The sequence below is a fragment of the Vitis riparia genome, chromosome 16 (assembly GCF_004353265.1).
Source record: "Vitis riparia cultivar Riparia Gloire de Montpellier isolate 1030 chromosome 16, EGFV_Vit.rip_1.0, whole genome shotgun sequence".
NCBI classification, from domain to species: domain Eukaryota; kingdom Viridiplantae; phylum Streptophyta; class Magnoliopsida; order Vitales; family Vitaceae; genus Vitis; species Vitis riparia.
The window spans coordinates 324,792-352,643 of NC_048446.1; the positions used below are offsets into that span (position 1 = coordinate 324,792).

Here is a 27,852-nt window from a genome sequence, read left to right on the forward strand (position 1 = left end):
GAAAACTGTTTTTAAAACCGGCTGGCAATTTGGCATACAGGCTCATTTTTGGGCCCACATATAGACGCAGCCAAACAGTCTCAAACTTCCTCCCGCATCCAATCACCTCCCAAATTAGCCCCTATACACATAAGGATCACTCCAGTTTCTCTCGGCGCTCTCTCTCTCTCGTTGGTATCACTCGTCTGCTTCGCTCTCTGTACTCTCCTCCATCTCTCCGACCTCCCAAACCCTAAATCTGCGCCGCTTCTCTCTCCGCGCTTCAAGGTTAGTTCTTTTTCCTAAAATTTCTCACCTTTTCTTCTCATTTTTCCTGTTTTCTTTCCTTGAGTTTCTTGGCTTTTTGAATTTGGCTTCCATTTCTGTTTTCCTGCTTCTTCACACCCAAATTTGAAGCTAGTTTCACCACTTCATTTCAGACAACCAAGTGCATTTCAATTTATTTATTTTTTTGCCCCCCGAAGACCAAGAATTTGCTTCCGGAAATGTTAGGCAAACATAAATTTCGTCATTCCCTTGATTTTTTTGTAGTTCCTTGAAAAAATGCGTCAGATTCGTTATGAATATTGTGTTCATGCTTGGCTGCCGTTTGGTTTATGGGAAAGCTTGGGAAAAACTAAAGAAAGGGAAGGGAAAAGGAAAAGGGAATTCTGAATCTATGATGAAATGTTTCGGAAAAATTGGAGAGCTTGGATGTAAAGTCAAAGTTTTTGTTTTGTTTTATTGGAGCCTTGAATGATAAAAAATGCGAAGTCCGTTTTTTTTTTTGTTTTTTGTGTGTGATTACTGAAAATCCTCATTTCCAGTCTTCCGTGCTATATCTCTATTGTTCTTTTGTTTCTTTACCGCTGGGGACTTGAAAACTAACTTCCATTCTTGTTTGCGTAGATAATTTTGCTTAGTATTTTTTGTGGGGCGAAGCTAATCGAGGCCATGCCTTCTGCGAAGAAGGTTTTGCATCTTCTACCTTTATGCCATTCTTGATCTTGGTCCATCATGTTTACTAATTTTACTTTGAGCTATTATTTATTTTGGTCAGTTTTATTTTGGAAATGATACACGTATCAAAGTTGCCTCTAGATCACTCTTCTTTAAGGTTAAAGATAATATGTTCCTAATCAATTAACTAGGCATGTGATTGTGTAAGACCAGGTTTATGCCAAGAACTGTACTGGAACTTTTTTGGAGGTGGTAGATAAAGGCTGGATTTTAGACCAGGTGCCTTCTTACCAAAACAGTCTTTGGTTGGGAATGGCTCAAATTTGACTAACAGGAGCCAGGTATAAATAGCTAAAATAATTTGATTTAGCTTCTTTTCTCGTTGCTGGGTAGATCACTCTTATTGGTCCTTAATGTGGTGTAACAATATTTTTTTTGATATATAAGAAAAATTTGTATTAAATGGAAAAACAAGAAGGCATGCACAAGGTATACAAAGCAACCAAAAGACAAAAAAACAAGGCGCGAAGACACAAAAACTAACAACCATGCCCTACATAGAGCCTAATTAGTTCACAAAGTCTATCAACTACATGGAACCATCCCTAATATACACTCTAACCCAATCCTAAAAAATATACAAGAAAGAACTGTTAATTGTTTGGTCCATGCTTTCACAATTGACCTTCCAAGACTTTTTTTCTCTTTTTTCCAACAAAGGACCCATGTTGGCTTAAGAGAACACCCCTAACTGAAGACACCAAAAAGGGCATAAATCAACTACCACAAAATGCTGCTTTTGACAATGAAGAAGAATATGGTCAACTATTTCTTCTTTTGCTTTATACATGTAGCATCTATTAAAAATCCTCCAACACCTCCTTTTGAACTGATTAAGAGTTAAAATCCTGTCCCAAGTTGCTTCCCAAGCAAAGAAGCTAATTCTTGATGGCACCTAGGAATTCCATATTATGCCATAAGGAAATGACTCTACTATCCTATTTGTTAAAGAGGAATAGAAGGACTTAATTGAAAAGTTACCTTTCTTTGTAAACAACTACACTATAATATCTTCAGTGCCCAAACTAATGGAGTGTTCATACAACCTCACATAAAAGACTTCTACCTCTTCTGATTCCCAGTCATGCAACTGCCTTATAAACCTAGGACTCCAGTTATCACTGTCTCAAACATCAACCACTTAAGCATTTTTTGAAGAGGCTATATAATAGAGTTTCGGGAAAGACTCCCTTGAAAGTGTGTCCCCACACCACTTGTCATTCCAAAACTTCAATTTGTTCTCAAAACCAACCTTAAAACCTGTTTTATCCTTGAAAGCCTCCCAACCACCTTTGATTGCCTTCCGCACCCCCACTTCATACCCCTCTCTCACTTCTTTAGTGCACCACCCTCCTCCTTCTTGCCTGTACTTGCATATAATTACCCGTTTCTAAAGAGGGTTTGAAGAAATTGAGAATCACTCAAATATTCATTCAATTGTATGTGTTTACATAATCGGGTCCCTATTTAACATATACACAGAGAGCAATATATGGAAAAAATAAAATAAAAAATAAAATCACACAAATCACCACAATATCTGCCACAATTGGAGCCTCAATCTTTCCCATAATATCCTACAAATCACCATTCAAATCATACCAGATTTCTACACTCCCCTCAAGTTGGATCATAGATATTAATCATGTCCAACTTGCAAATAAAATCTTCAAACCTTGATTTCTGTAACCCCTTGGTGAACATATCTGCCAATTGTTCCCTTGTAGGGATATAAGTCCTGCAAATAGTCCCCTTATCAATTTTTTTCTTTATAAAGTGTCTGTCCATTTCTATATGTTTGGTCTTGTCGTGCTGAATAAGATTATGAGAAATACTAATGGTAGCTTTGTTGTCACAATAGAGTTTGATGTGGAGCTCTACTGTAATGTGTAGTTCTTCCAACAGTTTCTGCAACCATAGTCCTTCACACATACCTTGTGCAACTGCTCTGAATTCAACCTCGGCACTGCTTCAGGCTACTACACTCTGCTTCTTACTTCTCCATGTTATTAGATTCCCCCAGACATAGGTACAGTAGCCTGTAGTAGACCTTCTGCCATTTGCCGATCCCACCCAATCTGCATCTATATAGATCTCTACCTTCTTATTATCACTCTTTTTAAAGAATAGTCCTCTCCCTAGAGAACCCTTTAGGTATATGAGGATCTGATACACTGCTTCCAAATGACTTTCCTTTGGTGAATGCATGTACTGGCTAACCACACTTACGGCGAAAGCAATGTCTGGTCTAGTGTGAGAAAGGTAGATCAGTCTACCTATTAGTCGCTGATCTCTCTCTCTATCCACGGGTTTTCCGTCACTTTCCGTCCTTTTTCTTGCCTTGATAGGGGTATCGCTTGGCTTGCAACCAAGCATGCTAGTCTCAGTCAACAAGTCAAGTACATACTTTCTTTGGGAAATACTAATTTCCTTCCTTGATCTGGCAACCTCCATTCCTAGGAAATACCGTATTTGATCCAGATCTTTTACCTCAAACTCTGTGGCTAAGACCTTCTTCAAGCTCTCCACTTCTCCTGTGTCATCTTCAGTGATAATGATGTCATCGACATACACGATTAGGATGGTCATCCTTTCATCGTTGGACTGTTTGAAGAACATAGTATGATCCGACTGTCCCTGTTGGTATCCTTGGTTCTTAATCACCTTTACAAATCTATCAAACCATGCTCTCGGTGATTGCTTGAGACCATATAGAGATTTCTTCAATTTGCATACCTTGGTTTCTTCTTCTTCCTTACAGAACCCTGGTGGTAGCATCATAAACACTTCTTCTTCCAGCTCACCATTCAGAAAGGCATTCTTGATATCAAACTGATGGAGTGGCCAGTCGAGGTTTGCTGCCAAGGATAAAAGAACTTGTATAGTGTTCAGCTTTGCCACTGGTGCAAATGTCTCGGTATAGTCGATGCTGTAGGTCTGAGTGAACCCCTTTGCAACCAGGCGGGCTTTGTATCGTTCTACTGTGCCATCCGCCTTATATTTCACTATGAATACCCATTTACAGCCCACTGGTTTCTTCCCTCTTGGCAAAGTCATCACTTCCCAAGTCCCATTTTTTTTCCAATGCTCTTATTTCTTCCATCACTGCCTCTTTCCATTCTGGAATCTCCAAGGCTTCTTGAATGTTTTTAGGAATTTGGATTTTATCAAGGTTAGTTGTAAAAGCACGACACTTTGCAGAAAGAGTATTATAAGACACAAATTTCGAGATAGGATGGAGAGTACATGAATGAGGTTGTTTCCTAAGAGCAATGGGTAAGTTATCTGTTACCTAATCAAGATTGGAGTCAGACTCTCGAGGGGTTGGAACTATCGCCGATTCTGACTCTTTTAGTGCTTCGGAGATGAGTGTCTCATTGGACTTCGATTTTGGCCTCCTTGAGTAGACGAGTATTTCCCTATTTGTCTGTAATTCCGTATCTCCCCTTGAGTTCAGGTGTCCTTCTGTATTAGGCGAAGGGGTAGATATAAGGCACAAAGTGGATTTGAACACAACAACATCGAGGTAGTCTAAGGTCAATGGTGGTCTAGCTTCACTCATGGACTCCCCCTGAAGTGAGTAGTAGGGAGTATGCTCAAAGAATGTGACATCTAGGCTAACATATAGCTTCTGTGAAATTGGGTCATAGCATTTGTAACTCTTTTATGTGGAAGAGTAGCTAAGAAAGACACATTTAAGCGCTCTGGGATCCAATTTGTTTCGCTTAGGTTCGTGAGTGTGGACAAACATAATGGACCCAAAGACATGAAGTAGAAGATGTGCACCGAGTCTAGAATGAGGAAAAAACTCTTGGAATTTCTGGAGGGGTGTGACAAAAGATAGGACCCGACTAGACATTCGATTAATAAGGTATGTGGTTGTCAAAATGGAGTCACCTCAAAATTGTGAGGGCATGTGAGAGGTAAACAGCAAGGCATGAGCAATTTCAAGAATATGTCTATTTTTCCATTCTGCAACCCCATTTTGCCGAGGGTTGTCAACGTAAGAACTTTGATGGATAATACCATTTTCTTGTAGATAAGTGTTCAAGGAGTGATTGAAATATTCAGTACCATTATTAGTACGAAGAATTTGAATTTTGGTGTGAAACGGATTTTGTATCATAGAGTGAGTTCATGAAGACTGATCGAATCTCAGTTTTATCAGTCAACAAATATACCCAACACATTCGAGTGTGATCATCAATAAAAGTAATAAACCATTTTTTATGGGTCTTATTAGGGGTATATGAGGGTCCTCCATAGATCACTATGAATTAGAGTAAATGGTATGGATGGTCTATACTTAGATTTAGGAAAAGGCGCTCGATGGTGTTTGGCAAGTTCACACTGAAAATCCTATGAAGCTTTATTTGAACATAGTGAAGGAAATAAATATTTTAAGTACTGAAAATTAGGATGACCCATCCTTTTGTGCCATAACAAAAGTTCACTGTCCCTAGGACGAGATGCAGAATTACAAACAGTAGGAGGACATTGTCCACGCACATCAGTTTCGTCGAAGTAATAGACCCTCACGTTCCTTAGCACTGCCAATCGTCTTCCCCGATGATAGGTCTTGAAAAACACAATGAGAGGGTAGGAATTTAGCTGAGCAATTAGACTGTTTGGTTAATTGGCTAATAGACAGCAAATTGCAAGATAAATTAGGTACATGTAGGACAGGGTTGAGAGTAATAGACTCAGAAATACGAATACTCCCTTTGCCAGCAACTGGGGATAAAGTACCATATGCAATTTTTACTTTTAAATTACCAACACATGGAGAGTATGTAGAAAATAAATGATGAGCATCAGTCATATGATCAGATGCACCAGAGTCAATAATCCAGGGAGTAATATGAGACATGACGCTAAGTGCTATCAAAAAGGTATCTTTGTGGGTCAAAAAACTAGAGGACAGAGTAGTAGAAGACTGACCAAAGGCTTGGAAATTAGAAAAAAACTCATATAATTTCGCAAGCTGGTTGGAATTAAAACCCTCACTAGAAGTTGACTGACGAATTTCTGTGGGTGTTTTGTCTGCTTGGGTTTTGGTGGAGGCCTGATGACTATGGGCTTTATTGGGCTGTTTGGGCTTCCAATCCGCGGGCTTCCCATGTAATGTCCAACAAGTGTCTTTAGTGTGACCCAATTTCTTACAATGCTCACAATAAGTCCTCTTGGATTGTCTTGGGCCTGTTCCAGAGTGAGGCCCACCAGATCCAGCACGAGGCCCATGGGTTATAAGGGTCGAAGCCTTGGGCCCAAACGAGAGATGTTCCCTCAGCATCACTCTCCTTCTGCTTTCCTCTAGTCGCACCTCAGAGAAGACCTCTCGGATGGCGGGCAACGACCGACGACTGAGTACTCTGCTCCTGACGTTGTCAAGCTCGCGGTTCAGCCCCGCTAGAAACTCGAAGACCCTCTCGTTCTCCATCTTTTTCTTGAAGCGCACACTGTCACCTGTGCACTCCCATTCATCTTTGCAGTTGAGATCGAGATCTTGCCACAGACCCAGCATCCCGGTGTAGTATTCCGTGACTTCCCAATCTCATTGCTTCATCTGCCAAAGCCGTGTCTTGAGTTCAAAGATTTGGGAAGCATTCTTGGCATCGGAGTATGTTTCCCGTATCACATCCCACACATCCTTTGCCGTCGGGAGGAACATATAAGTTTTGCCAATGGCTGGCTTCATGGAGTTAATCAAGCATGAGGTGATGAAGGAGTTTTTGGACCGCCATTTCTGGGATGCTGCTACATCGGTCGGAGGTGGTTGCTGACTCGTTGGTAAGAAAACCTAACTTTCCCTTTCTGTCAATAACAAGCTTGATTGCCTACGCCCACTCTCTGTAATTCTTACCATTCAATTTTTCAACGGTAAGATGGAGTGGGGAGTTGTCGAATGCACCGGCCGAGCCCATTGAGGAGTTTATCTCCGACTCTCTTTCATGGGTTGCCGATTGACTGGACTCATGGCTGTTTCCTTTTTGGGCAACCATGGATTGATTAGGGTTTTAGAGCAAACCGTGCTCTGATACCATGAAGAAATTGAGAATCACTCAAATATTCATTCAATTGTATGTGTTTACATAATCAGATCCCTATTTAACATATACACAGAGAGCAAAATATGGAAAAAAAAAAAATAAAAAAAAAAATCACACAAATCACCACAATGTCTGCCACAATTGGAGCCTCAATCTTTCCCACAATATCCTACAAATCACCATTCAAATCATACCGGATTTCCACAAGGTTTCTTTCACTCACAAATCTCCAATACCATTTTCCTAGAAGAGCCATATTAAAGATGGATAAATTTTTGATGCCTAAGCCCCATTTATGTTTTTCCAAGCAAATAATAGACCAATTCACCAAATGTGGCATTTGTTCCAAATCCTTGCCTCCCTAAAGAAGGTACCTTAGAATCTTTTCCAATCTAACAACTACCCTCTTAGGGATGACAAAAAGGGACATGAAATAAATCGGCAAGTTGGACAAAATACTTTTTATCAGAGTATGCCTTCCACCTTTTGAAAGATATTGTCTCTTCTACATAGCAAGCCTTTTTTGGAATTGTTCTCCACCTCTTCCCAAACCTTAGATGACTTGTAAGGGGCTCCCAATGGAAGACCTAAATAGGTTAATGGTTGGGAGAACACCCACATTGCAACCTAAAACCCTAGCAGGATCCTCCATATTTGAGACATTCCTAACAGGGATGAATTCACTTTTCTCTTGGTTGATCTTTAACCCTAATATAGCCTCAAACCATATAAAGACCCAACTCAAGTACTCTAGGTTCTCCTTACTTGCATATAAAAAGAATGAGGGTATTGTTCTCAAATAATAAATGGGAGACCTCCAACCTTACACCATCTCTTCCCCTTACTAAAAAGCCATCAATAGATCCTCCTCCTTTGCCTTGATAAGGATGTGGGAAAGAGCTTCCATTGCCAAGATGAACGGATAAAGGGACAAGGGATCTCCTTGTCTCAAACCCCTAGAACTTTGGTAGAAACCTGGTGGGGACCCATTGACCAAGGTAGAGAAATGTATTGTAGAGATGCACCATCCGACCCAACTAATCCACTTGGAGCCAAAACCCATTTTTTTTCTAATACTACAAGAACAAAACTCCAATTTACATGGTTTTAATTCTTTTTAATATCAAGCTTACAAATGATCCTTCTCGAGTTGTCTTTAAGTCTAGAATCAATGGCTTCATTTGCATTACAAATGTTCCTTAGTGCTTATAGCCTGGGTAGATTGTGTGGATTTTGATCTAGTTGATTATATTGGGAATTTTGGGTGGAGGGAAAGTTGCTTCAGGTATATGAGGCTTCCCTTTCATTTTTGGGCATGCTATAGAAGATTGTCCTTTACAGGGAATTGTTTATTTTTATTTTTTTACTGTCACTTGGAAAGAGATGATGGGCAAGTTTTCGAAGAGGTTGGCATCGTTGGCAAAGGTGCTTGGGCTTTTGAATTGTTTTCCGATGGTTTAACATATTGAAGCATGGACATGGAGAACACATATGATCATGTTCATTGGGATTTCTTATTATACATTTGAGGTGGATGGTTTTGACTAAAACACAGTCAGGGGTAAGGTGATTCATGTATGTCTCATCATGCTCCTTTATATTCTGCTCACTCAGGTAGTTCTAGCTTCTAAGATTTTATAAGATGCTTAAGGGAATGAAGCTGTCCTTCCTACATTCTTATCAACATTGTGGAAAAACTTTTAATTGGTAGGTTACTGAATTTGGTGAGGGAGGGCAAGCTGATGAAGGGTTTGTGGCAGGTGTAGGAGTCCCAAATCCCTCAATTTATTTACTTGCAGTCTAATATGTACTATTTGGTGCTTTGATGACATAAATGTTAAACTTGGGAATGTTTGAACTTTAAGATTCAGCGATGTACCCAACAGTGGATAATATTGGTTTTCTGGTAAACAACTTTTCTTTATTTTACATTGTTCAACTCCTAAGGCCATTTTTGAGGCTTTCTCTGTTTGGAAACCAATCATGGAAGGATTTGAGAAGGGATTGGCAGTATGAAAATCTTGATTTTTGTCTAATGGAGAAGTTAACTTTAATCAGCATGCATTATTTGATCCTCTGACTTTATTCCTAGAGGGGTTTTAAGTATCAACTGATAAGTTGGGGACCTTGGAATAGGCTGCGATTGCCATCATGAAGATGTTTTGGAAATAAACTTAGTTGGTAGGTGTAATTAAGTTCTATTATTAAACAGATTTGAAGTTTTGGGAAGGAATATGGCAAGTTGGGGAGGAAGGTGGCTGCATCCAAGTGTACACAGCAATTTTTGGGCACTAATCAAGTGTCTCATGGCCTGTGGAGAGAATCTTTTAAGTGTGGCTTGCCTTTAGAAGCAGAATTAAATTGGTGGTTCCAAAAGGGTCTGAAATCCAAATGTTAGAAAGGTTTCTGGTGTGATGACCTCATCTAAAGAAGTTGCAATCAGACTTGTGCCACATAGCAATGGAGAAAGATTTAAGGGTGTGACTACACTTGGTTCTTGAGGAAGATCATGATGGGTTGGCATGGAATACTACTTTCATTATCTAGATTGGAAAATTTAATTCTTGTGGTGTGTCAACTGCTTTGCAATTCCAGAATGGGCCAAGAGGAGAAAGATAATAGTAGTTGGGCTTTTCATACATAGGGTCCTTCCTAGATAAATGTCCTCTTCTTTCTTTGGTGCACATGAGGAGGTTTAGTTCCCTTGGGGAATGATACAATAGCCATCATTCTCTCTAGAGTTTAACGTGATTTCAAAGTGGCTTTCTTTGTTGGTTGAAGGCTATTGTTGAATTTTTCATGTGGAAGAAACGGTATCTATGGTCTCTCTCTCCCTCTCTCTCTAGGATTTAGTGAATTGGTTAGTAACTTCTTCATCCAGTGTGTGTTCTCTTTTTACATTTACAGAAGATTCTCAAGTAGATTTTGGATTCTTAGAGTAATGCCTTTCTCTTTAGGGGTAATGTTTTTGATGTTTCTATGGTGGAACTTACGATCTGAAATGCATGAAGATCTGGAAATATACTTTATTTGCTACTTGGGATCTGAAGGGCTTGGCCATGGAGGGTTTCTTGGTTATAAAAAAAATGTTTATAACATTTGACAATAATACATCGAACTTGGAAGTAGTACATTGAATAATAAAATAATGATCTGTTTAATTTAGATGTATTCAAGGATATAAAAGAAATGCTGATATATTTTTATTTTTTTTAAATGTTTATATTTCTCTGCTATTTAGTTATTATACAAAAGATATAAAGAAAGGCTTGTTAAGAAAACTTTCATGATAGTTTTGATATTTTTTACAACTAATTAACTTGAATTTAAAAATAAGATAATTAAAATTAATTTGTTTATTAAAACTTTATTTTAATTATAAATATATGCATATATGTATGTATGTATTCTTGTGCATTGCAAGGTGCATTCATCCATTTGGTCTTGGGTTTGAAACCTAGCCTCTCCACTCACTTTTAAATTTTGAGGCGTGCGCTGACTGACCCGAAAAATCAGAAAAAGGCTAAATATTGGTGAAAATTTTGGAAAAAATGCTGAAAAGTTAGCGGATTTTCAGTTGGTGTTTCGCGGCTTTGGCCTCTATTTATTGTGTTGATAGCAACCAAAACTCTAAATTTCCATGAAATATCTATGTTATTTCACAATTTTTTTAATCCCTGGCAAGGGAGTTGTTTTTTTATTTATTCCTATGCTTTGTTTGGCCTTTTGGTGCCTTTGTATATACCATATATGCTTTTGTGCGCCCTTTTATTAGCCACTGTTAATATATATATGATCTATGCCTATCAAAAAAAAAGGAAAAAAAGGAAAAAAAGGAAGAAAAAGAGTATCAGTGTTTATGATAAGAGGCTTATCCTACACTTCTGTGTTGATTACATTCCAAGTTACTGATCATAATTGACTGAATTGGATTTTAAGACTATATGTGAGTCTCTGATGAATTCTGAAACCATCCCATAGTTAATGTGAGATAATGCAAAATTCTCTATCTGTTGAATTCTATAGACAGAATTGCAAAACTTCTTTTAATTCATAATAGTTGTGTTTTGTTATAGCCAAATTTTCTTTTGGTTGACTTTCTCTTGATTATGATGTTTTTAGTTGGATCTTAGTCAAAACGGTTGTATTTAATGATATATTTTCTTTCTGGGTTTTATATTGTCTTTGATGCTTGTTATGATTGAGTTTTTGCCTCTTGGCATTTTCAGCTAAAGCAGAATATTGAGCAAAAGGGTGTTGGTGGAGCATTCAACAAGTTGCTGAAGGAGTTGGGAAACCCAGTTGACTTTGAACTTCCAAGTTCATTTAATAAATGGAAGCCTACCTCCTACACCTTTATAAGGCGCAGTATCTATTTACAGTGTAGTTTTAAAGTTTTACTTCTATACACTTTTTAGGGATAAGAATTATTATGTGATAGTATACAAGTGTCTTTTAACATTTTACCATGGTTATAATTTTATTCATTTATCAATTTTTCCACAAGATAATGCTCTTTTACTGTGGCATTCCAGGTTCTAGTTCTTCCAGGTTTAATTTCTGTGTTAAATCACTTGACAGAAATAATCTACATCTCATTTTCATTACATGTTTGAAAGTTTTTGGTGCTCTCTCTCACTCTGCAATTTTGGTTTTGCTGATACTTAACTAATTTAAGATATATATCTTACTAAGAAAATCAAAAGGCGCCTTGAGGATGATGGCATATTCTGTTCCTGTAGCTCTGGGTCAGGATCTTCTGGTGTGTGTGGGAGAGATTGCCTATGTGGGTAAGGAATAACAACTCTATTATTCAATCGTGATTACTCTACCTAATATGTATTGAAGGTTAGGACTGTTTATGGGTTGCCTATGTGTGTACTTATACTAAGTTTGATCTGATGAGAAATTTATTGGATTTGAATTTGTTTGATTTGCTTTTAAAACTCTTCTTGTGTCCTTTTTACTGCATTATCATTCTGAATCTTTGGCAGCACTCTGATTCATGATGCTGTATCCTACATATTTGGGTCCAGCCCTCGTACATGAATGAGCATCTATTCAGTCATGTCCAAATCCCTGTGGCATGCGTAAGGGAATTTTTGTGGCAAGTTATTGTACCAACCATTGTCTGCTCACTGAAACAGGAATCAGTTACTAATGCATTTTTGTGATTGAGTTTTGTATGGGACCCAATCAAGGGGAGAACAACCATGCGAATGATAGTCAGGGCAACAAAAGTGATTTTTATTTTTAGTTTATTTTTCAATAAGAAATATCTGATGCATGCTGGTCTTATGCATCGGGCTTATATTTCTTTCTCCTACACAGATGTAAGACTGACATGTACATTTACATGATTAACTGGTTCCTGATTTTTCTTCCTTTCTTGGTTGAGCTATTGGACTGAAATGGACAAGATCAGATGTTCAAAATTTGATTCTCTTGAAAAATATGTTTGAATGCCAGGTTGGTTAACCAATGGTATTTGAACAGGATTTACATGATGTTTTGATCCATTTACAAGCATTTTTACAGCATTGGATTTTAGAAGAAATGATCAGAAGGTAGTATTATTGTCGTGATCTGAGCCTTGTCCTATTTAATTATAGTTACCTGATTGTAAAGGACATGATGTGGCTTTATGAAGTATGTGCTTTGTGAACTGAAGTCTACCTCATAATTTCTTTACCAGTAACAAGAATTTGTGTGTATGATTTGATTTATGCTTCTACAGGATGCTACAATCTAGCTGTTCCTCAGGCTGTAAATGTGGGACTTCATGTCTCAACAAACCATTCCAGAGCCGACCTGTGAAGAAGATGAAAATGGTGGAGGTATAACTTCTTCTTGTGGGGGTTTTTAATCTCATCATAGACATTATATGGGAGAAGAAGAAACTTTTCCCCCTTCCTTTCCCTGGGAAGAATAACTTATCTTGTGAAGGTTTTTAATCTCATCATAGACATTTTGTGGGAAAAGGAAATTGCATTGGTTAGTTGGCTAGACTTGAGAAACAAATCTTGTAGTGGTATTTTGTCTCAAAAAGTTTAGACTATGTAAAGTCTTGATGATCTCTCATGCAAGTATCTTGGGGTAGTGGGTCTATCAAACAAAAAAAAATGTTATCTGGGGATAGTGGGGCAGTAGGGTCTGAAGGGGATGAAAAGTAGACAATGGGGAGTTTATGTATTTGTTCCTATGTTTGCTTGGAGGGTTGGGATGTCTATGTGTGTGCAGGGAGGATATTCTGCCATTATGTGCACCTCCGATTTACACTGCTAAGTTGGATGGGATGCCTATGCATCTGTCAAAAGTGATGTTGGTATTAAAACGGGCACATGACATAATGAAATAATTACTGTCCATTACGTGTGCCTGCAATTTACTCTGTTGCCATTCATGGGAAGCATCAACAGTCTTCCTTTTGGTGTTCCATCCTAAGTTTCCTTGGCAATTAGTTACTTCCATAATTTCCAATCACTTTTCAAGTGCATCCCACTTGTTTTTTAGTTGTTGTTTATTATACTCTCTTCCTGTCAAACCATCCAACTTTGGAAAAGCGTTTCCTAGGACCACCTCCTTGATACACAAGTCATATAATGTAGCTACGTTGTTGGTATCCCATCTAACCTTACCTTCTGATCCACTACCCTCTGTTTCATTCTAGCTAGAATTATTCTTATTCTTTCACATCTATAATCATGTAAACTAATCAACACACAGAAAATATATAGGAAAAACGGACATCAACAGTTCCTGGAATTGTATAATTACACTTGAACTGTGGTTTTTTTAGCATATCGGTGAGGAACTTTTAGTGAATTTGAACTTCAGGCATAATAATATTTATCGAACTAGTTGGAACTTTGATTTTAAAATTGTTAATATCTATCACTGTAGTGAGCCTTTTGACCATAAGTAGTCATAATTTTGAAATGATTGCACAAAGATCTCTGTTTCTTGTTTACAACAATATGGATGATGTGATCTAAATTGCATGTGAGTATTCCTTCATCTTCTTCCAGAGCACTATCAACATAATTCCTTTTATTTTGTTTTAGTATCATGCTTCACTTATGCATGTTTACCATTGCTTTATGCAAGCTTGAAATGTCGAAGTAAATTGAAATATTGTTTGTAGACTGAGAAGTGTGGATCAGGGATAGTGGCAGATGAAGATATCAAGCAAGGAGAATTTGTGATAGAATATGTGGGAGAAGGTGACACTTCATTGTTTGTTGTCTTCATCACAATTGCAGCTTTATTTTGCATATCAGACAAAGGTTGAAACTTTTGATGACTGTTTTCTCTCTTTAATGCAGTTATTGATGATAAAACATGTGAGGACAGGCTTTGGAAAATGAAACACCTTGGAGAAACAAACTTTTACCTATGTGAGATCAATCGAGATATGGTGATTGATGCTACATACAAGGGAAACAAGTCAAGATATATAAATCATAGTTGTGATCCCAACACTGAAATGCAGAAATGGTTTCTTATTGATCCTTATTTCTGATTTCATAATCATAATGGTTCCTATGCTAGTCTCATATGATTTGCTTATGCATTCTTTCAGGAGAATTGATGGTGAAACCAGAATTGGTATATTTGCAACCCGTGACATAAAAAGGGGGGAGCACCTGACCTATGATTATCAGTATGAGCACTTACACTACTATTTATTTGCATCTATTCACTAGTGGATACATTTTTAGGTTGGTTGCTTGGTGAGCATGCATTGCATCTTTAGATTAAACTAATAATTTCCACTAGTACATTGGTTTCCTGGAAGGTCATTTTTCATTTTCCTGTCTAACAAAATTTATCAGGTTTGTTCAATTTGGTGCGGATCAAGATTGCCACTGTGGTGCTGTAGGCTGTCGTAGAAAGCTTGGTGTTAAACCTAGCAAGCCTAAGTTGGCTTCCTCAGATGCTGCATTGAAACTAGTTGCATGCCAGGTGGCTATGTCCTCTTCCAAAATGAAAGCAATTCTATCAGGAAATAATGTATGTGTGAGTGGTTTGTTGATATGTTTAAGATATGGCTTAATGTACAATACCTTTTTCTCCAATTTATTGTGTTCAGAGTTTTATTTTGGAGCTTTGACTTTGCTGGATTGACAATCCATATAGTGAAATCTATTTGTTAGATCCCTAATAGTTAGAAAGCTTATTTGCTTTCTTTTTTGATAAGTAAACACAGAAAAAATATTAGAAAGCTTATTTGCTTTCTTCTTCTTTTATTTGTATTTTTTTTTAATTTTTTGTGGAGATGGAAAATGGTAATGAGGGAAAATTGGCAATTGAAAACTGAGTTTGATCACCCACAATAGATCCTTCTTAAACAAAGCCCTTACCAACTGAAAACTGAATAAAATGTAGGAGTCCCTTGGATATGATTCTCTGGGAACAGTATTAAGAACACCTACTGCAATGGTGGCATCCCACTTGTTGGTTTGAAGGCCATAAATGCTTTTGATGCCACAATGCTACAATGATAAACTCTCCCTTGGGCATAGTCACTTGTCCAGATGGATCTATTCCTTGTTGAGATCCTTCCTATTCCCAGTCTCCCTTCACTCTTAGGTCTACACACTTTGTCAGTTGGTATGTTATGAAGCATGGTTTTGGGTTTTTGCTTATGGTAGAATTATTCCATAATAGAAATGGGGTTTAGGTGTGGGATAGGGTTACTTCAGTTAGGAAGCTTAAATCATTGATCAAGTTCAAGAGATGGTAAAGCATGAAGATAGGATGTTAAGTTGAGATGAGAGGAACAGAATGAATTGTGCTAAGCCTATTTCTTCAATGAAAGAACCTATGTAAATGGAGCTAAAAGTTTCTTGCTTTTATTTTGTTAAAGTTGTACTGCAAAATTGATGTCTGAAATAATATAACGACTGGGGTTTGGTAGATTTATGAATTTCCAGACATTCTTAGCTGGAAAAATGCTAACAAGAAATGTATAATTATGAATCTTGATTATTTTATTTTATTTATTTTTGCATCACTCTTTTATACACTCCTGTACATTTTCTTTTTCTTCTTTTGAAGGATTTCTCATTGTTCTTTCCTTTGTACAGATGCTTACTTTTATCTAATATAATACAAGTATAGTTTCTGATCAAGAAAAGGGAAAAAAATATTGTCAAGTTTTGGATGTTTATTTTAACCTTGGAATTCCATCGGAGTTGTATCTTTTGATGTACATGTGTTTGAAGATTGGAATTGTATATCAAATGAGATATGGGTAGGTCAAGCTGGGATGAAAGAGGTAAAGAGTCAAATGAGATGCATGTACGATGTATCTTTCTCAGTGGAATGGAAAACCAAAGAACAATGGAATTGAATGAGAGCTATTTAGCATCCAGCTCATGCACCAAATTTTAATACTATAATTTCATGAAGTGTACAACTTAATGCATGTGGATCCATGTCACAATATTGCTTATTTCTCTCTTTTTGTATTTTGATCTTTATAATGCTTCTGCTAAACCTGGACTGATTTGTGCGTCTATTTTTTGGAAAGGTATATCAAAATGGTGGTCTACATATAGGTAAGCAAACCCTCCCTTATTCAATGGTTATATTTTAGATGCTTATTCTTTAATAAAGTCAATAGTGCAAACATTTCTTGGTTTATTTCAAGTCTCTTGTTAGTTACATATTTTACTTTCATTCAGGAAGTTCACGACTTACCCATGATCAACAAAGAATAGGATCCCGTAATTGCATCGGTGAAATTATTATGGTAACTCGTTCCATGGGCGAGAGGTAATTCCAGAATGCTTCTCTCTTTTTCTCCTCAGGATTTCTTTTGTATTACTCAGATAATCAGGCTTTTTGAATAGTCTTTTCAATTACTAATTTTTAGCCAACCTAGCAGCAGATCTTTTAGCAAAAGGAGCAAAACCTTTGATGTCTTTTGGATTTTTTTTCCCTTAGTTGTAATTAGTGATGATTTTTTTTCTTTGTTTTTTTGTTGTTTCTGGATTTTTTTTGTAGTCTTCTTTAGATGTGCAGTTTTTGTTGCTTTTCATTTTGGACTGTTTCTTCTTGTTTTTATCAGATTTCGTATAATGTGGAGGATGTGTTATCCTTCTTTGTCTTTGTAATTAATTGTGTTCCTGATGTTAAAAAAAAAAAATCACTGCTATTTTCCTTAAAAGCTTAAGCTTGTAGGCAATGGGGCCAACAAGCAGAGCCGCCAAGAAGGATTAGGGGTCACTTGCCCTCCTTAAAAAATGAAAGCAAAATATAGATTGGTGTAGGAGTTGAACCTTGACCTGTTTTGAGGAGAAGAAACGCACTTACTGCTACCAAACTCCCCCCTCTCCCCCAAACCCTCACGCACCCACACATGTACACACACACAAACACACACACACACACACTCAAATTTGTTCCCTACTCTTTGGCCCCCACAATAAATTTTTGTCTCTGCCACTGTTAATGAGGAGAACATTAAAAGCTAATACAACCAACCTATTGAACAAATATAAGTCAAAACTGATTTAGCATTTTAAAAGATTGAAAAATGCTAAAATTTTAAAAACTAAAACATAAATGAATTTATAATTAGCTCTGGTTTCATGTTGTGGCATGCATCCAATTCTAACACACTAATAATCAGGTTAAATTCAAGTAACTGAAAGCATCATTGACCCAATGAGTTTGATGATAAACTGTTTATTTTGTGTGGGTTTGTGTTGGTTATTAGTCTGGTTCAGATTTTCTCATGTCTAGTTTTTGGATCTCCCTTGTGATAATATGTGCATGTAATTTGACCAAGGATAAGGTGCTTGCTCTTTTTTCTTTACATTGTTTTTTGTAATTTTGATCTTGTTGTCAGACAGATATAGGCTCTGGTTTTTGGAAATTTGAAATATATGTCGCTGGTATGCCGAGATGTGCAAATGTTTTGTATATGGTTTTGCCAATGGTGCATCTGATTTTTTGTTTGCCAGTTTTAACACATACTTTGTTGTATTTAGTGGGACCTTTTGTTTTTTTCTTATAAGAATAATTTTTTGGTGCTCAAATGACAATAAAAAAAGGAAAAAAAAAAGCTATACCTTGTCTGTAGAATGGGCAGGTGGAGGAAACTAGTCACTAATTGGCATTGGGTTAGGTTTGAGCTGCATTCTTAAGGGGTACCAGACTGAATGTATGTGGCTTCAATTTTGTAGGTTGTCATTTCCTTTATTACATCTGGTTTGTGACTCCATGAACTAATTTGGATATTGATAAATATTTGGAAGTAATGACAGTAAAATAATGGAAATCTGTTGAAGTTAAAAGAAATACTGTAATTTTCTAAGCAAACTATAGTAAATGGTAAATGGAGCACTGATTTGCTCATGATTAAGGGATTGTTTGGTGCAATTCAGTGTTGTCAAAAGCAAAAGGTGATATCAAGGTGACAAGACTCCTTTTAGCCTAAGGCGAAAGGCAAAAAACAAGGTGATAACCTAACTATAGTAAGACGATAAAAAATATACATATATTTACCTATTCGATATACAACCAATATAAATGTTGTCTTCAACAATCAACACTATTAATTTTTCATCACTCACGATGTCTTGTAAAATTAACAAAATAGTAATAATTATTGAAAGTGTTAAATATTATACCCCATATTATAAAAAACATTATATTGTTTAAAATATTCATCCTATCTAAATGTATATTATAATTTTTCAAACATCTAAAAAGTAAAATAAAAAACAAAATAAGAGATTGAACATTCTAGAGAAGCTTTAGGCATCATCATCATAGTCATTATTGAAATTAAAATTGTCATTACTTCCATCAAGACTAGATTGATTACCCTCAATCTTATTATCTCTATGATTGATAATATCATATTTTATCTAATACTTTGTTTAATCCAATGTTAGATTAAATGAAATTATAATCTAAGTATGTTTAATCTTAATTCATAGTTAAAGGCGACCGCCTCTATGCCTTGTGCCTTATCCCAAGGCGATTGCCTCTTTGAAGTCGTTTTGCTTAGGTCTTCAAAAGACGACTTTTATCTACCCTGCTTGGCCTGATGGCCTAGGTGACCCAGGCGATCGCCTTTGATAACACTAGTGCAATTATAACTTTTAATGTACTGATTGTGTGAACTGAAAATTTTAAGTTCAGAACCTCCTTGGTGATGGCATATCAACCATAGTCTTGTGGAAAGCGTTTCTAAGCCTTATATTTACTTTTTTTTCAAAGTACTTTGGTGTGTATAACATCCTATCTAGCAGTTGATGTTACTTTAGTCTGTATAAAAACTATATCAAGCAGTTTATGAACTAGAAAGTGATTTCATGCAATTGAAAAGCTGTATCTAATGGGACCTAAACATTCTACTAAATTAGAGGGGTTTCAGGAGTAGAGATGTAGCTTTGGAACAAGTGACATCATTATCACACATAATCTTAATTCAATGGTAGATAAATGAAAAACATAAGTAGATAAATGACTCAGTCGTACCATGGTGATAGATTACTAGTCAATGGTATTCATGGTTCATCACATCTTTTCTAACAATTCAATTTTGTGCTCTTTCTTTTTTTAATAGGCAATATAAGATAATATATTAACAATGCCTTGGAAAGGGCACAAAAGGTACACGTTATATACAATATTCACCGAAAGGTAAAACAAGGAAAGGGAAAACATAAAAACCAATTTCATGCTCTTTCTTATGTTCCCTTTGGCCTCATAATGCCGTCAACTTGAATAACATTATTCTTGTTCACTTATTGCTGTCTGTAGTGGACCATCTTGTAGGAATTCTGTTGCCTTCAAATGCTAGCCCTTACACTACCAAACTTAGAAATTGTGACTGGCTTCCTTGCTTTGTTGGTGTTTTCCAAAATTAGACCTTGAACTTCCAGAATTGTGTCTTGTGTTTTCTGTTTGATTACTTTTGAACACCATTACATAGGCCATGTGTGAGTGAATATTTGAGTGCTACCTTCTACAACCATAGTTAATTGGGAGTTGAGAAAGAGGTAGATTAATCTCAAGGGAATGCTAAAGAACATCATTATTTAAAAAAGTCATCCAATTTCTCTGTTCTTTGAGTTTTTTGACATAAATTCTTTTGCTTGTGGTGGGAGTCGAGAGATACTTATTTGACCTTTGGAATTATGTGCATGCTTTCTTGCTTCAAAGACAGCCTTTTGAATCTTATGGAGGTAGACCGCTTGTAATTTCTCCTCTCTTAGCATGGTGCATATCTACAACAAGATTTTTAGTGTTGGTTAATGGAACTCTTTCTGGTTTCTTTCAGAGTTCAAGGGGGTTGAGACAAGGGGATCCTCTATCCCTTTTTTTGTTTGTTCTGGCTATGGAGGTCTTGAGCTGCCTTTTGGAGAGAGCTCGAGAGGGGGGCTACTTGTCAGGTGTTAGGGTGGGAGGTAGGGGGATAGGGGGTGGTTGTGTCCCATCTCTTATTTGCAAATGGCACCTTGGTCTTTTGTGAGGATTCCCAAGGGAAAATGACTCATCTAAGATGGTTGCTTATGTGGTTGGAGGCTTTATCAAGGTTCATAATCAACTTAGATAAAACTGAATAGGTTCCTATTGGAAGGGTAACAAATGTAGATCTTTTGGCTTCGGAATTGGGTTGCAAGGTGGGGAAGCTTCCTTCCACTTATCTAGGATTACCTCTAGGAGCCCCCTTATAGATTAGAAGCAGTATGGGATGTTGTGGAAGAGAAGTTTTGCATAAAACTGTCATTGTGGAAAACATAATACATTTCAAAAGGGGGAGGCGTACTTTGATTAGAAGTACCTTATTGAGCTTGCCAATTTATTACATGTCTTTGTTTGTCATCCCTAGAAATGTTAGATTGAGATTAGAGAAGATTCAAAGAGACTTTCTCTGGGGAGGCGGGACTTTTGTAGAAAAAGTCTCATTTGGTTAGTTGGTCAATTGTTTACCGAGACGAGAAAGGGGGGGCTAGGAATTAGAAGTTTCTCTCTCTTGAATCAGACCCTTCTTGGTAAGTGGTGTTGGAGATATGTTTTTGATGGGAATGTCTTTTGGAAGCAAATTATTGAGGGGAAGTATGAGAAGGAAGGAGTGGGTTGACATCCTTGTGAAGTTAGGGGTGGTTATGGGGTTGGTTTTGGAAAGGTATTTGGAAGGGATGGGACTTCTCTTCAGCAAAATTTCCTTTGAAGTGGGTAATGGTAGAAGGGTAAAGCTTTGGACAGACAAATGGTGTGGGGAGGAGCCCTTTTGTATGTCCTTCCCTTCTTTGTTTGCTTTGGCTCTGTCAAAGAAGGCTTGGTTGGCGGATTTTGGGATGACTCAGGAGGAATGGGACATTGGTCCCTACGCTTCATGAGGCATTTTAATGATTGAGAGTTGGACATCGTTGAGACTTTTTTCTCCATGTTGAGGGGGAATTTCATTGGGAAGGACGATAACGACAAGGTGGTCTGGAAAGATGATAAAAATGGATTGTTTTTTGTCAAATCTTCCTATGAGGTTTTGGCTGTGGGGAGGGTGGTCATCTTTACAAAGAAAATTATTTGGAATCCGTGGGCATAGTCCAAAGTCAGTTTTTTTATTTTTTATTTTTATTTTTTGCATGGGAAGTTCGTTGGAGAAGAGTTTGAGCTTTAGATAATCTTTAGAAGAGAGGGCGACCCTTGGTGAATAAATGTTATATATGTAAGCAGGAAGGGGAGTATATTGATCATTTACTTCTTCCTTGCTCTAAAGCAAGGATTCTATGGCACCTATTGTTTTCCTTTTTTTAGGGTGGCCTGAGTGATCCCTTCTTCGATGAGAGTTTTGCTCTTGAGTGGGAAAGGATCCTTTGTAGGGAAGAAAAGGAAAAAGGTATGGAATGCTGTTCCCTTGTGCATTTTTTGGACAATATAGAGGGAACAAAATCAAAGAGCTTTTGAAGACAAGGAACAAAACGACAAATGGTTAAAACGCTTGTTTCTTTGTAATCTCTCTTCTTGGATTAGCATTTACATAAGGGAAGACTCAATGTTCTTGTTTGATTTTGTAGAGTGGGTGGGGTCTCGTTGAGGGCCTGGACGTTTTTTGTGCTCTTTTTGGAGGGCTTCCTTTAGGTGCTCTTGTATATGTGCTGTTTTTGAAAAGTGATCTGAAGAAGTGGAATAAGGAGGTGTTCGGGAATGTCTCAGCTAGGAAGGATTCAGCACTGGAGTTGATAAACTATTGGGATAGTATAGAAAGATTAAGACCCTTGTCTAAAGAAGATAAGATAAGCGAGAGAAATGGCATAGATGAGTATAGCCACCTAGCTATTTTAGAAGAAACTTCTTAGAGGCAGAAGTCAAGGACGCTTTAGCTGAAGGAAGGAGATAACAAAACGAAAATTTTTCACCGCATGGCTAATGCTAGGAGAAATGGAAATTTCATCAATAGCCTCACCATTAGTGGAATCTGGGAAAAAGAGGAGGAGCTTAAAGAAGGCATTTTTTTCCCACTTTAGTGAAATGTTTAAGGAACCTAAAGTGGGAAGACTTGATATAGCAACTGAACTCTTCAAGAGCATTGATTCAATGGGCAGAGAGGTCTTAGAGGGCCCTTTTTCGGAGGAGGAGGTGACGTCAGCTTTGGCAGACCTAGGAGGTGACAAAGCCCCTTGGCCAGATGGGTTTTCTTTGGCTTTTTGGAAATTTTGTTGGCCTACAGTGGGTAGAGAAGTGATGCAGTCTTTTGAGGAGTTTCATGTGCAGAATTCCATGATCGGAGCCTTAATGCAACATTCTTAGTTCTCATCCCTAAGAAAGGAGGGGCAGGTGACGTGAAGGACTTTAGACCAATCAGCCTGCTGGGGAGCCTTTATAAACTTCTTGCAAAAGTCCTAGCTAACAGATTGAAAAGGGTGATGGGCAAGGTGGTGTCAAATAGTCAGAACGCTTTTGTGGGGGGTAGACAGATCTTGGATGCTGTTTTGATTGTAAATGAGGCGGTTGATTCGAGGAAGCATAGCTCTAATGCGGGCTTAGTTTGCAAATTGGATATAGAAAAAGGCCTACGATCACGTTAGCTAGAAGTTTCTCCTTTTCGTCTTAGAAAAAATGGGTTTTGGCCCCAAGTGGAGATAGTGGATTCACTAATGCATTTCCACTGTGAGAATGACAGTTTTGGTTAATGGCAGCCCCGCAGATTTTTTCCCGACCTCTAGAGGGCTGTGGCAAGGGGACCCTCTTTCACCATATCTCTTGTGTTGGTGATGGAGGCTCTTAGCAGTTTGATTGCTAAGGCTGTTCAGAGAGGGTTTATTAGGGGCTTCAAGATTGAGGGCAGGGGGAAATTGAGAATCAAGTTTCACACCTTCTGTTTGCCGATGATACCCTTCTCTTTTGTGAGGATGATGAAGAGCAGCTGAATTTTTGGAAATATATTATCATGTGTTTTGAATTGGTGTCAGACTTGAAAATAGATCAACAAAAAAGTGAAGTTATTCCAGTAGGGGAGACAATGGATGTGAATAAAGGAACTTCTCTTTTTGGGTGCAAAGTAGGAAAGCTTCCCACGTCTTATCTAGGATTACCCCTTGGGGCCCCTAAAAAGCATTGTGGTGTTTGGGACTCAATTGAGGAAAGGTTTAAAAGGAAATTAGCTGTTTGGAAAAAACACCACCTTTCCAAAGGAGGAAGACTTGTCCTTTTAAAGAGCACTCTTTCAAATCTTCCTATTTATTTTATGTCCCTCTTTGTTATTCCTAGAAAAGTGAGAATTAAATTAGAGAGAATTCAAAGAGACTTTTTATGGGGAGATTTTGGAGATAAAAGCAAAATCCACTTGGTAAAATGGTCAAATGTGTGTAAGGCTAAAAATTTTGGAGGATTGGGGATAAGAAGACTGCAGTGTCTCAATCAAGCTTTGCTAGGCAAATGGCTATGGAGATTCTCTGTTGAGCGTGAAAGTTTGTGGAGGAAGATCATTTGTGAAAGTTCGGGGAGGTGGAGGGGGGTTGGACTACTAGAGAGTGGAGGGAGTCCTTTGGGATTGGCCTTTGGAAGGACATTAGAAAAGGGTGGGAAGAGTTTAATGTTAGAACTTCTATCCGTATAGGAAATGGTAACCATACAAGCTTTTGGTGGGACATTTGGGCAGGGGACTTCAAGCTAAAAGATGTTTACCCTACTAATTTTAGGATAGCATCCCATAAAAATGCTACAGTTGCAGAATCTTGGAAAAGAGAAGGGGATGAAGGGGGGTGCTGGGAGGTTCATTTTAGAAGACCCTTCCAAGATTGGGAGGTGGAGGAGGTGACTCGCTTTTTGGGTTCTCTTGACCTGTTAAAGGTGCAAGAAGGTGAGGACACTTTATGTTGGAAAGAAGATAGGAGAGGATTGTTCAATGTCAAGTCTTATTATTGTTCTCTAAGTGGGGAGAATAATTTTGTTTTTCCGGGGAAGGAGGTTTGGGGATCCTGTGCTCCTCTTAGAACTTGCTTTTTTGCTTGGGAAGTTGTTTGGGGAAGGATCCTAACTATAGACACCTTAATGAAGAGGGGATGACAAATGGTCAATAGATGTAATCTTTGTAAAGAGAGTGAAGAATCAGCTGATCACATTTTGATTCATTGCACCAAGACAAGAGAGCTTTGGATCTTTTAATTAGCCCTCTTTGGAGTGACTTGGGTATTTCCAAATTCAGTAAGAAATCTCCTCCTTCAATGGAAAGTTAAGGGGTTTCAAAAGAAGAATAAAATAATTTGGCGCTTGGCTCCCATTTGCTTATTTTGGTGTGTTTGGAAAGGGCGTAATCAAAGAACCTTCAAAGATGAAGAATTCTCTGACCAGGGTTTAAAGGATCTCTTCTTTCAGACTCTTTTTGAGTGGACGAGGGATTCTTTGGAGCTGGATTTCCCGTCTATGTTGATTTTCCTAGATACTCTTTGTTGTGGTTAACTTTGCTTTGTTTTGTTTGTGTGGTCTTTCTTTGTTTGAGATGTGTTTGTCTTGTTTTTGTGTATGCAACCTGTATACGTAGGGCGCACCCCCTCCTTTTTAGGCGCTTATTATTGCATGTTCTTGTTGTCTATCAAAAAAAAAAAAAAGTCCTGTGTACATTGGTGTACTTTGCTTCTTTTTCTAATTTATACATACATTCCTTTACCTATCAAAAATTTTTTTCTCCTCTCTTAGCATGATGAAGATGAGCATGACTTTTAAGGTTGATGCTTTTTGCATGCTGGAGTCAATGTGTGCCCTTCATAGTTCCTTTGGTTTCATTTATAAGTTGTTAAACAAAAACAGATCTATATTTACTCAAACAGACTGAAGGTTGAAGAGACAATAACATAATAATTTTTCCCACGAGGAGACAGAATCACAAGAAAGCTGAGTTGAATAGATTAGATTTTCTGAAGTTTCATTTTACCTGATTGTGATCCAGAATACTTATCACAAACATGAGATGTGATTTAAGTGCGCATACAAGGTTTGAAGTTTGGATTCTTATGGAATCTAGCCTGGTCCTCTTGCAGACCACATACTCAGAAGCAATAATTGAACATAAACATTACTCTATGGTGGGAATATTATAGATATCTCTTAATTTTTTCTTTGGAATTTTCATTCCAAATTTATCTATTGCAGTGTAAAAATTTGATGAAGATGTATGAATAACTTATGGAATGGTATATTTACATAGAATTCAATAAAACCAAAAGTAGGTGTACAACCTTTCTAGCAATATCCCTGAGTCTCTTTGAGATATAACTGACCTACCATCCTATTTTTACCCTTTTCTTTCTTTTGATGCCAAATTAATCATAAGATAGTAGCCTTGCTCTCATAAATTATCCATGATATACTGATATCAAATCAGGCTATGATTATCTTGTAATTTTATTGAAGTAGCCTACATGTGCTTATGTAGTGGGTAACTGGTGCTAACACCATTAGGAGCCACAGGAGGGGTTGATTGAAATTTTCTTAAAAAAAGAGACTAATGCACCTGAGTAATCACTGACCTAGGCTTGTGGGCTTTATTTTTTTTTGCATAAAAGATTCATTTAGTTGCCCAATATATTCCTGCAAAGAACTATTGAAGAAAATTGATTTCAGGAGCTTGTCTTGTTTTTCTCTTTCCCCCAACACACACATGCCCCCTTACTATTTTTGGTAGCTACTGAAGTTGGTTGAATTGATTCAATTAACTGATTGACGTTCCACAATTTTGGAACTTATAGATTATCAATCTGTGTTGTAAACTGGCATATAAAAGAAAAAATCATCTGTGTTGTGAACTGAATTGATTCGTCTTACAAGTGTTAATTATTTCTACATGCTTCAAATGTTCCAGGTCTTTTGGGATTATTAAACGGTTTGACAACAATTCCAAAAAACACTTGGTAAGGGAAGATTTCCCGTGTTCTGTAAGATTAGTGGACAATATGTTTATATTCATATAAGATACATCTCTGTTGTTGCAGATCATGTTTGAAGATGGTGATGGGGAATTTCTTGACATGTCAAAAGAAGATTGGGAATTTGTAACTTTATGATGTAATATGGGGTGAGTTTGTCCTTTACTTAACAGTGCTTCTATTTCAAAGTTGGTATTGGATCTAATACTTTAATGCTATATTCTCATTATTTCTGTATATATGCTTAAAATTTGACAAAATACGATATGGTATGATTCTTACAAGTGCACTACAGCTTCAGCTAAAATGATATGGATCACTGATATGTATTGCATCTCATGACACATATAATGCACAGTACCATAACAATATAATATGTTGAGGTTGAAAGTCAATGACAAAAAGGAAGGGAAGAGAGAATGATGACATGGGTGTTGAAAGCAAAGAAAATAAGTGAAATTTGATTATTATTGCTATGAATTGTTGGGGAAATGTGGTTTGAATCGAACACATGGTTGCTTGGATGATGTAAATATTGACCATGAGAATGATGATGACCAAGAACAAAAGTTTCTTCTTAATCTATTATAGTTTTCTTTCATAGAGGAATGACAATTAACATGGAAAGTCTTAGTTTTGAACTTCTCACATAATTCCATATACATTGATTATGCTTTCATTGTTGAAACCGGATAATGATCAGCAACTGTATATGTTTATATTCCCTTCTGAATGTGATATGAGTTGGTTAAATATTTGATGTTGTCGCCTTGCAGGTGTTGGTAATTCTTGATTTAGGCCTTGGTGTTCTATCCAGCTTATTTATAAGACGAGGATCCCTCCTCAGGGTCAGCAAGAATGATGTTGTACTAAACACATTTCTCTACATTTTTCTATCAATAAGGTCTTCCTGAGATGTTTTCATTGACACCTAAAGAGATCAGTATCAAAGTTCGGCCACCCCTGAGAATCCGTTCAGCTGGTAAACACCTTGCCTGTTATTGGGAAAGCCATGACACACACCTGCTCGCTCACAAGTAAGAAGATGCGCCCAATGATTTTTTTCTTCCTGCGTTTCTCCGTAACATTATTCATTATCTTTGAACACATGGGAAATGTGAAAAGTGGTTAAAGGATCTTGCTCTTGAAATCTGATGTGAAAAGTTGAGCTTAATTAGATGCTTTAGATAATCTAGTTGGAAGATGTCGAATTCTAATGCTTGGAAGCATCCATTGTACTGAACCTTTTGTGGTTGGATCATCCTTGTATTTCTATGTTTAATGGCGTTTGCTCGGCTTAAGGTAGAGGACAATGGAGAGGGAAACAATCTCCCTCATGTACTGAAAATTTTCGATATAACCAACTGTATTGAAATCTGACTGTAAAATAAAGCAGCTACTAATTACTATTA

The 27,852-nt window shown here is 37.3% G+C and overlaps 1 protein-coding gene across 3 annotated transcripts; it reads left to right on the top strand.

Annotated features, from left to right (window-relative positions):
• The first annotated feature begins 147 nt into the window (after positions 1–147).
• Positions 148–27,852, top strand: LOC117933541 (histone-lysine N-methyltransferase ASHH3). Of its 3 annotated transcripts, none has more exons than XM_034854951.1 (14): positions 148–267; positions 889–951; positions 11,279–11,417; positions 11,728–11,839; positions 12,787–12,886; positions 14,194–14,272; positions 14,375–14,546; positions 14,632–14,712; positions 14,885–15,062; positions 16,585–16,612; positions 16,739–16,829; positions 26,377–26,425; positions 26,507–26,589; positions 27,217–27,852. In XM_034854951.1, the coding sequence occupies exons 2-13, from the start codon at positions 934–936 to the stop codon at positions 26,576–26,578; spliced, it is 1,119 nt and encodes a 372-aa protein (XP_034710842.1). In that variant the 5' UTR covers positions 148–267; positions 889–933; the 3' UTR covers positions 26,579–26,589; positions 27,217–27,852. The 3 variants fall into 3 exon arrangements, with proteins under 3 accessions (XP_034710842.1, XP_034710840.1, XP_034710841.1); XM_034854949.1 differs by having other exon boundaries at positions 185–267; positions 14,885–15,014; XM_034854950.1 differs by lacking the exons at positions 148–267; positions 889–951; positions 11,279–11,417; positions 11,728–11,839 and adding an exon at positions 11,890–12,616.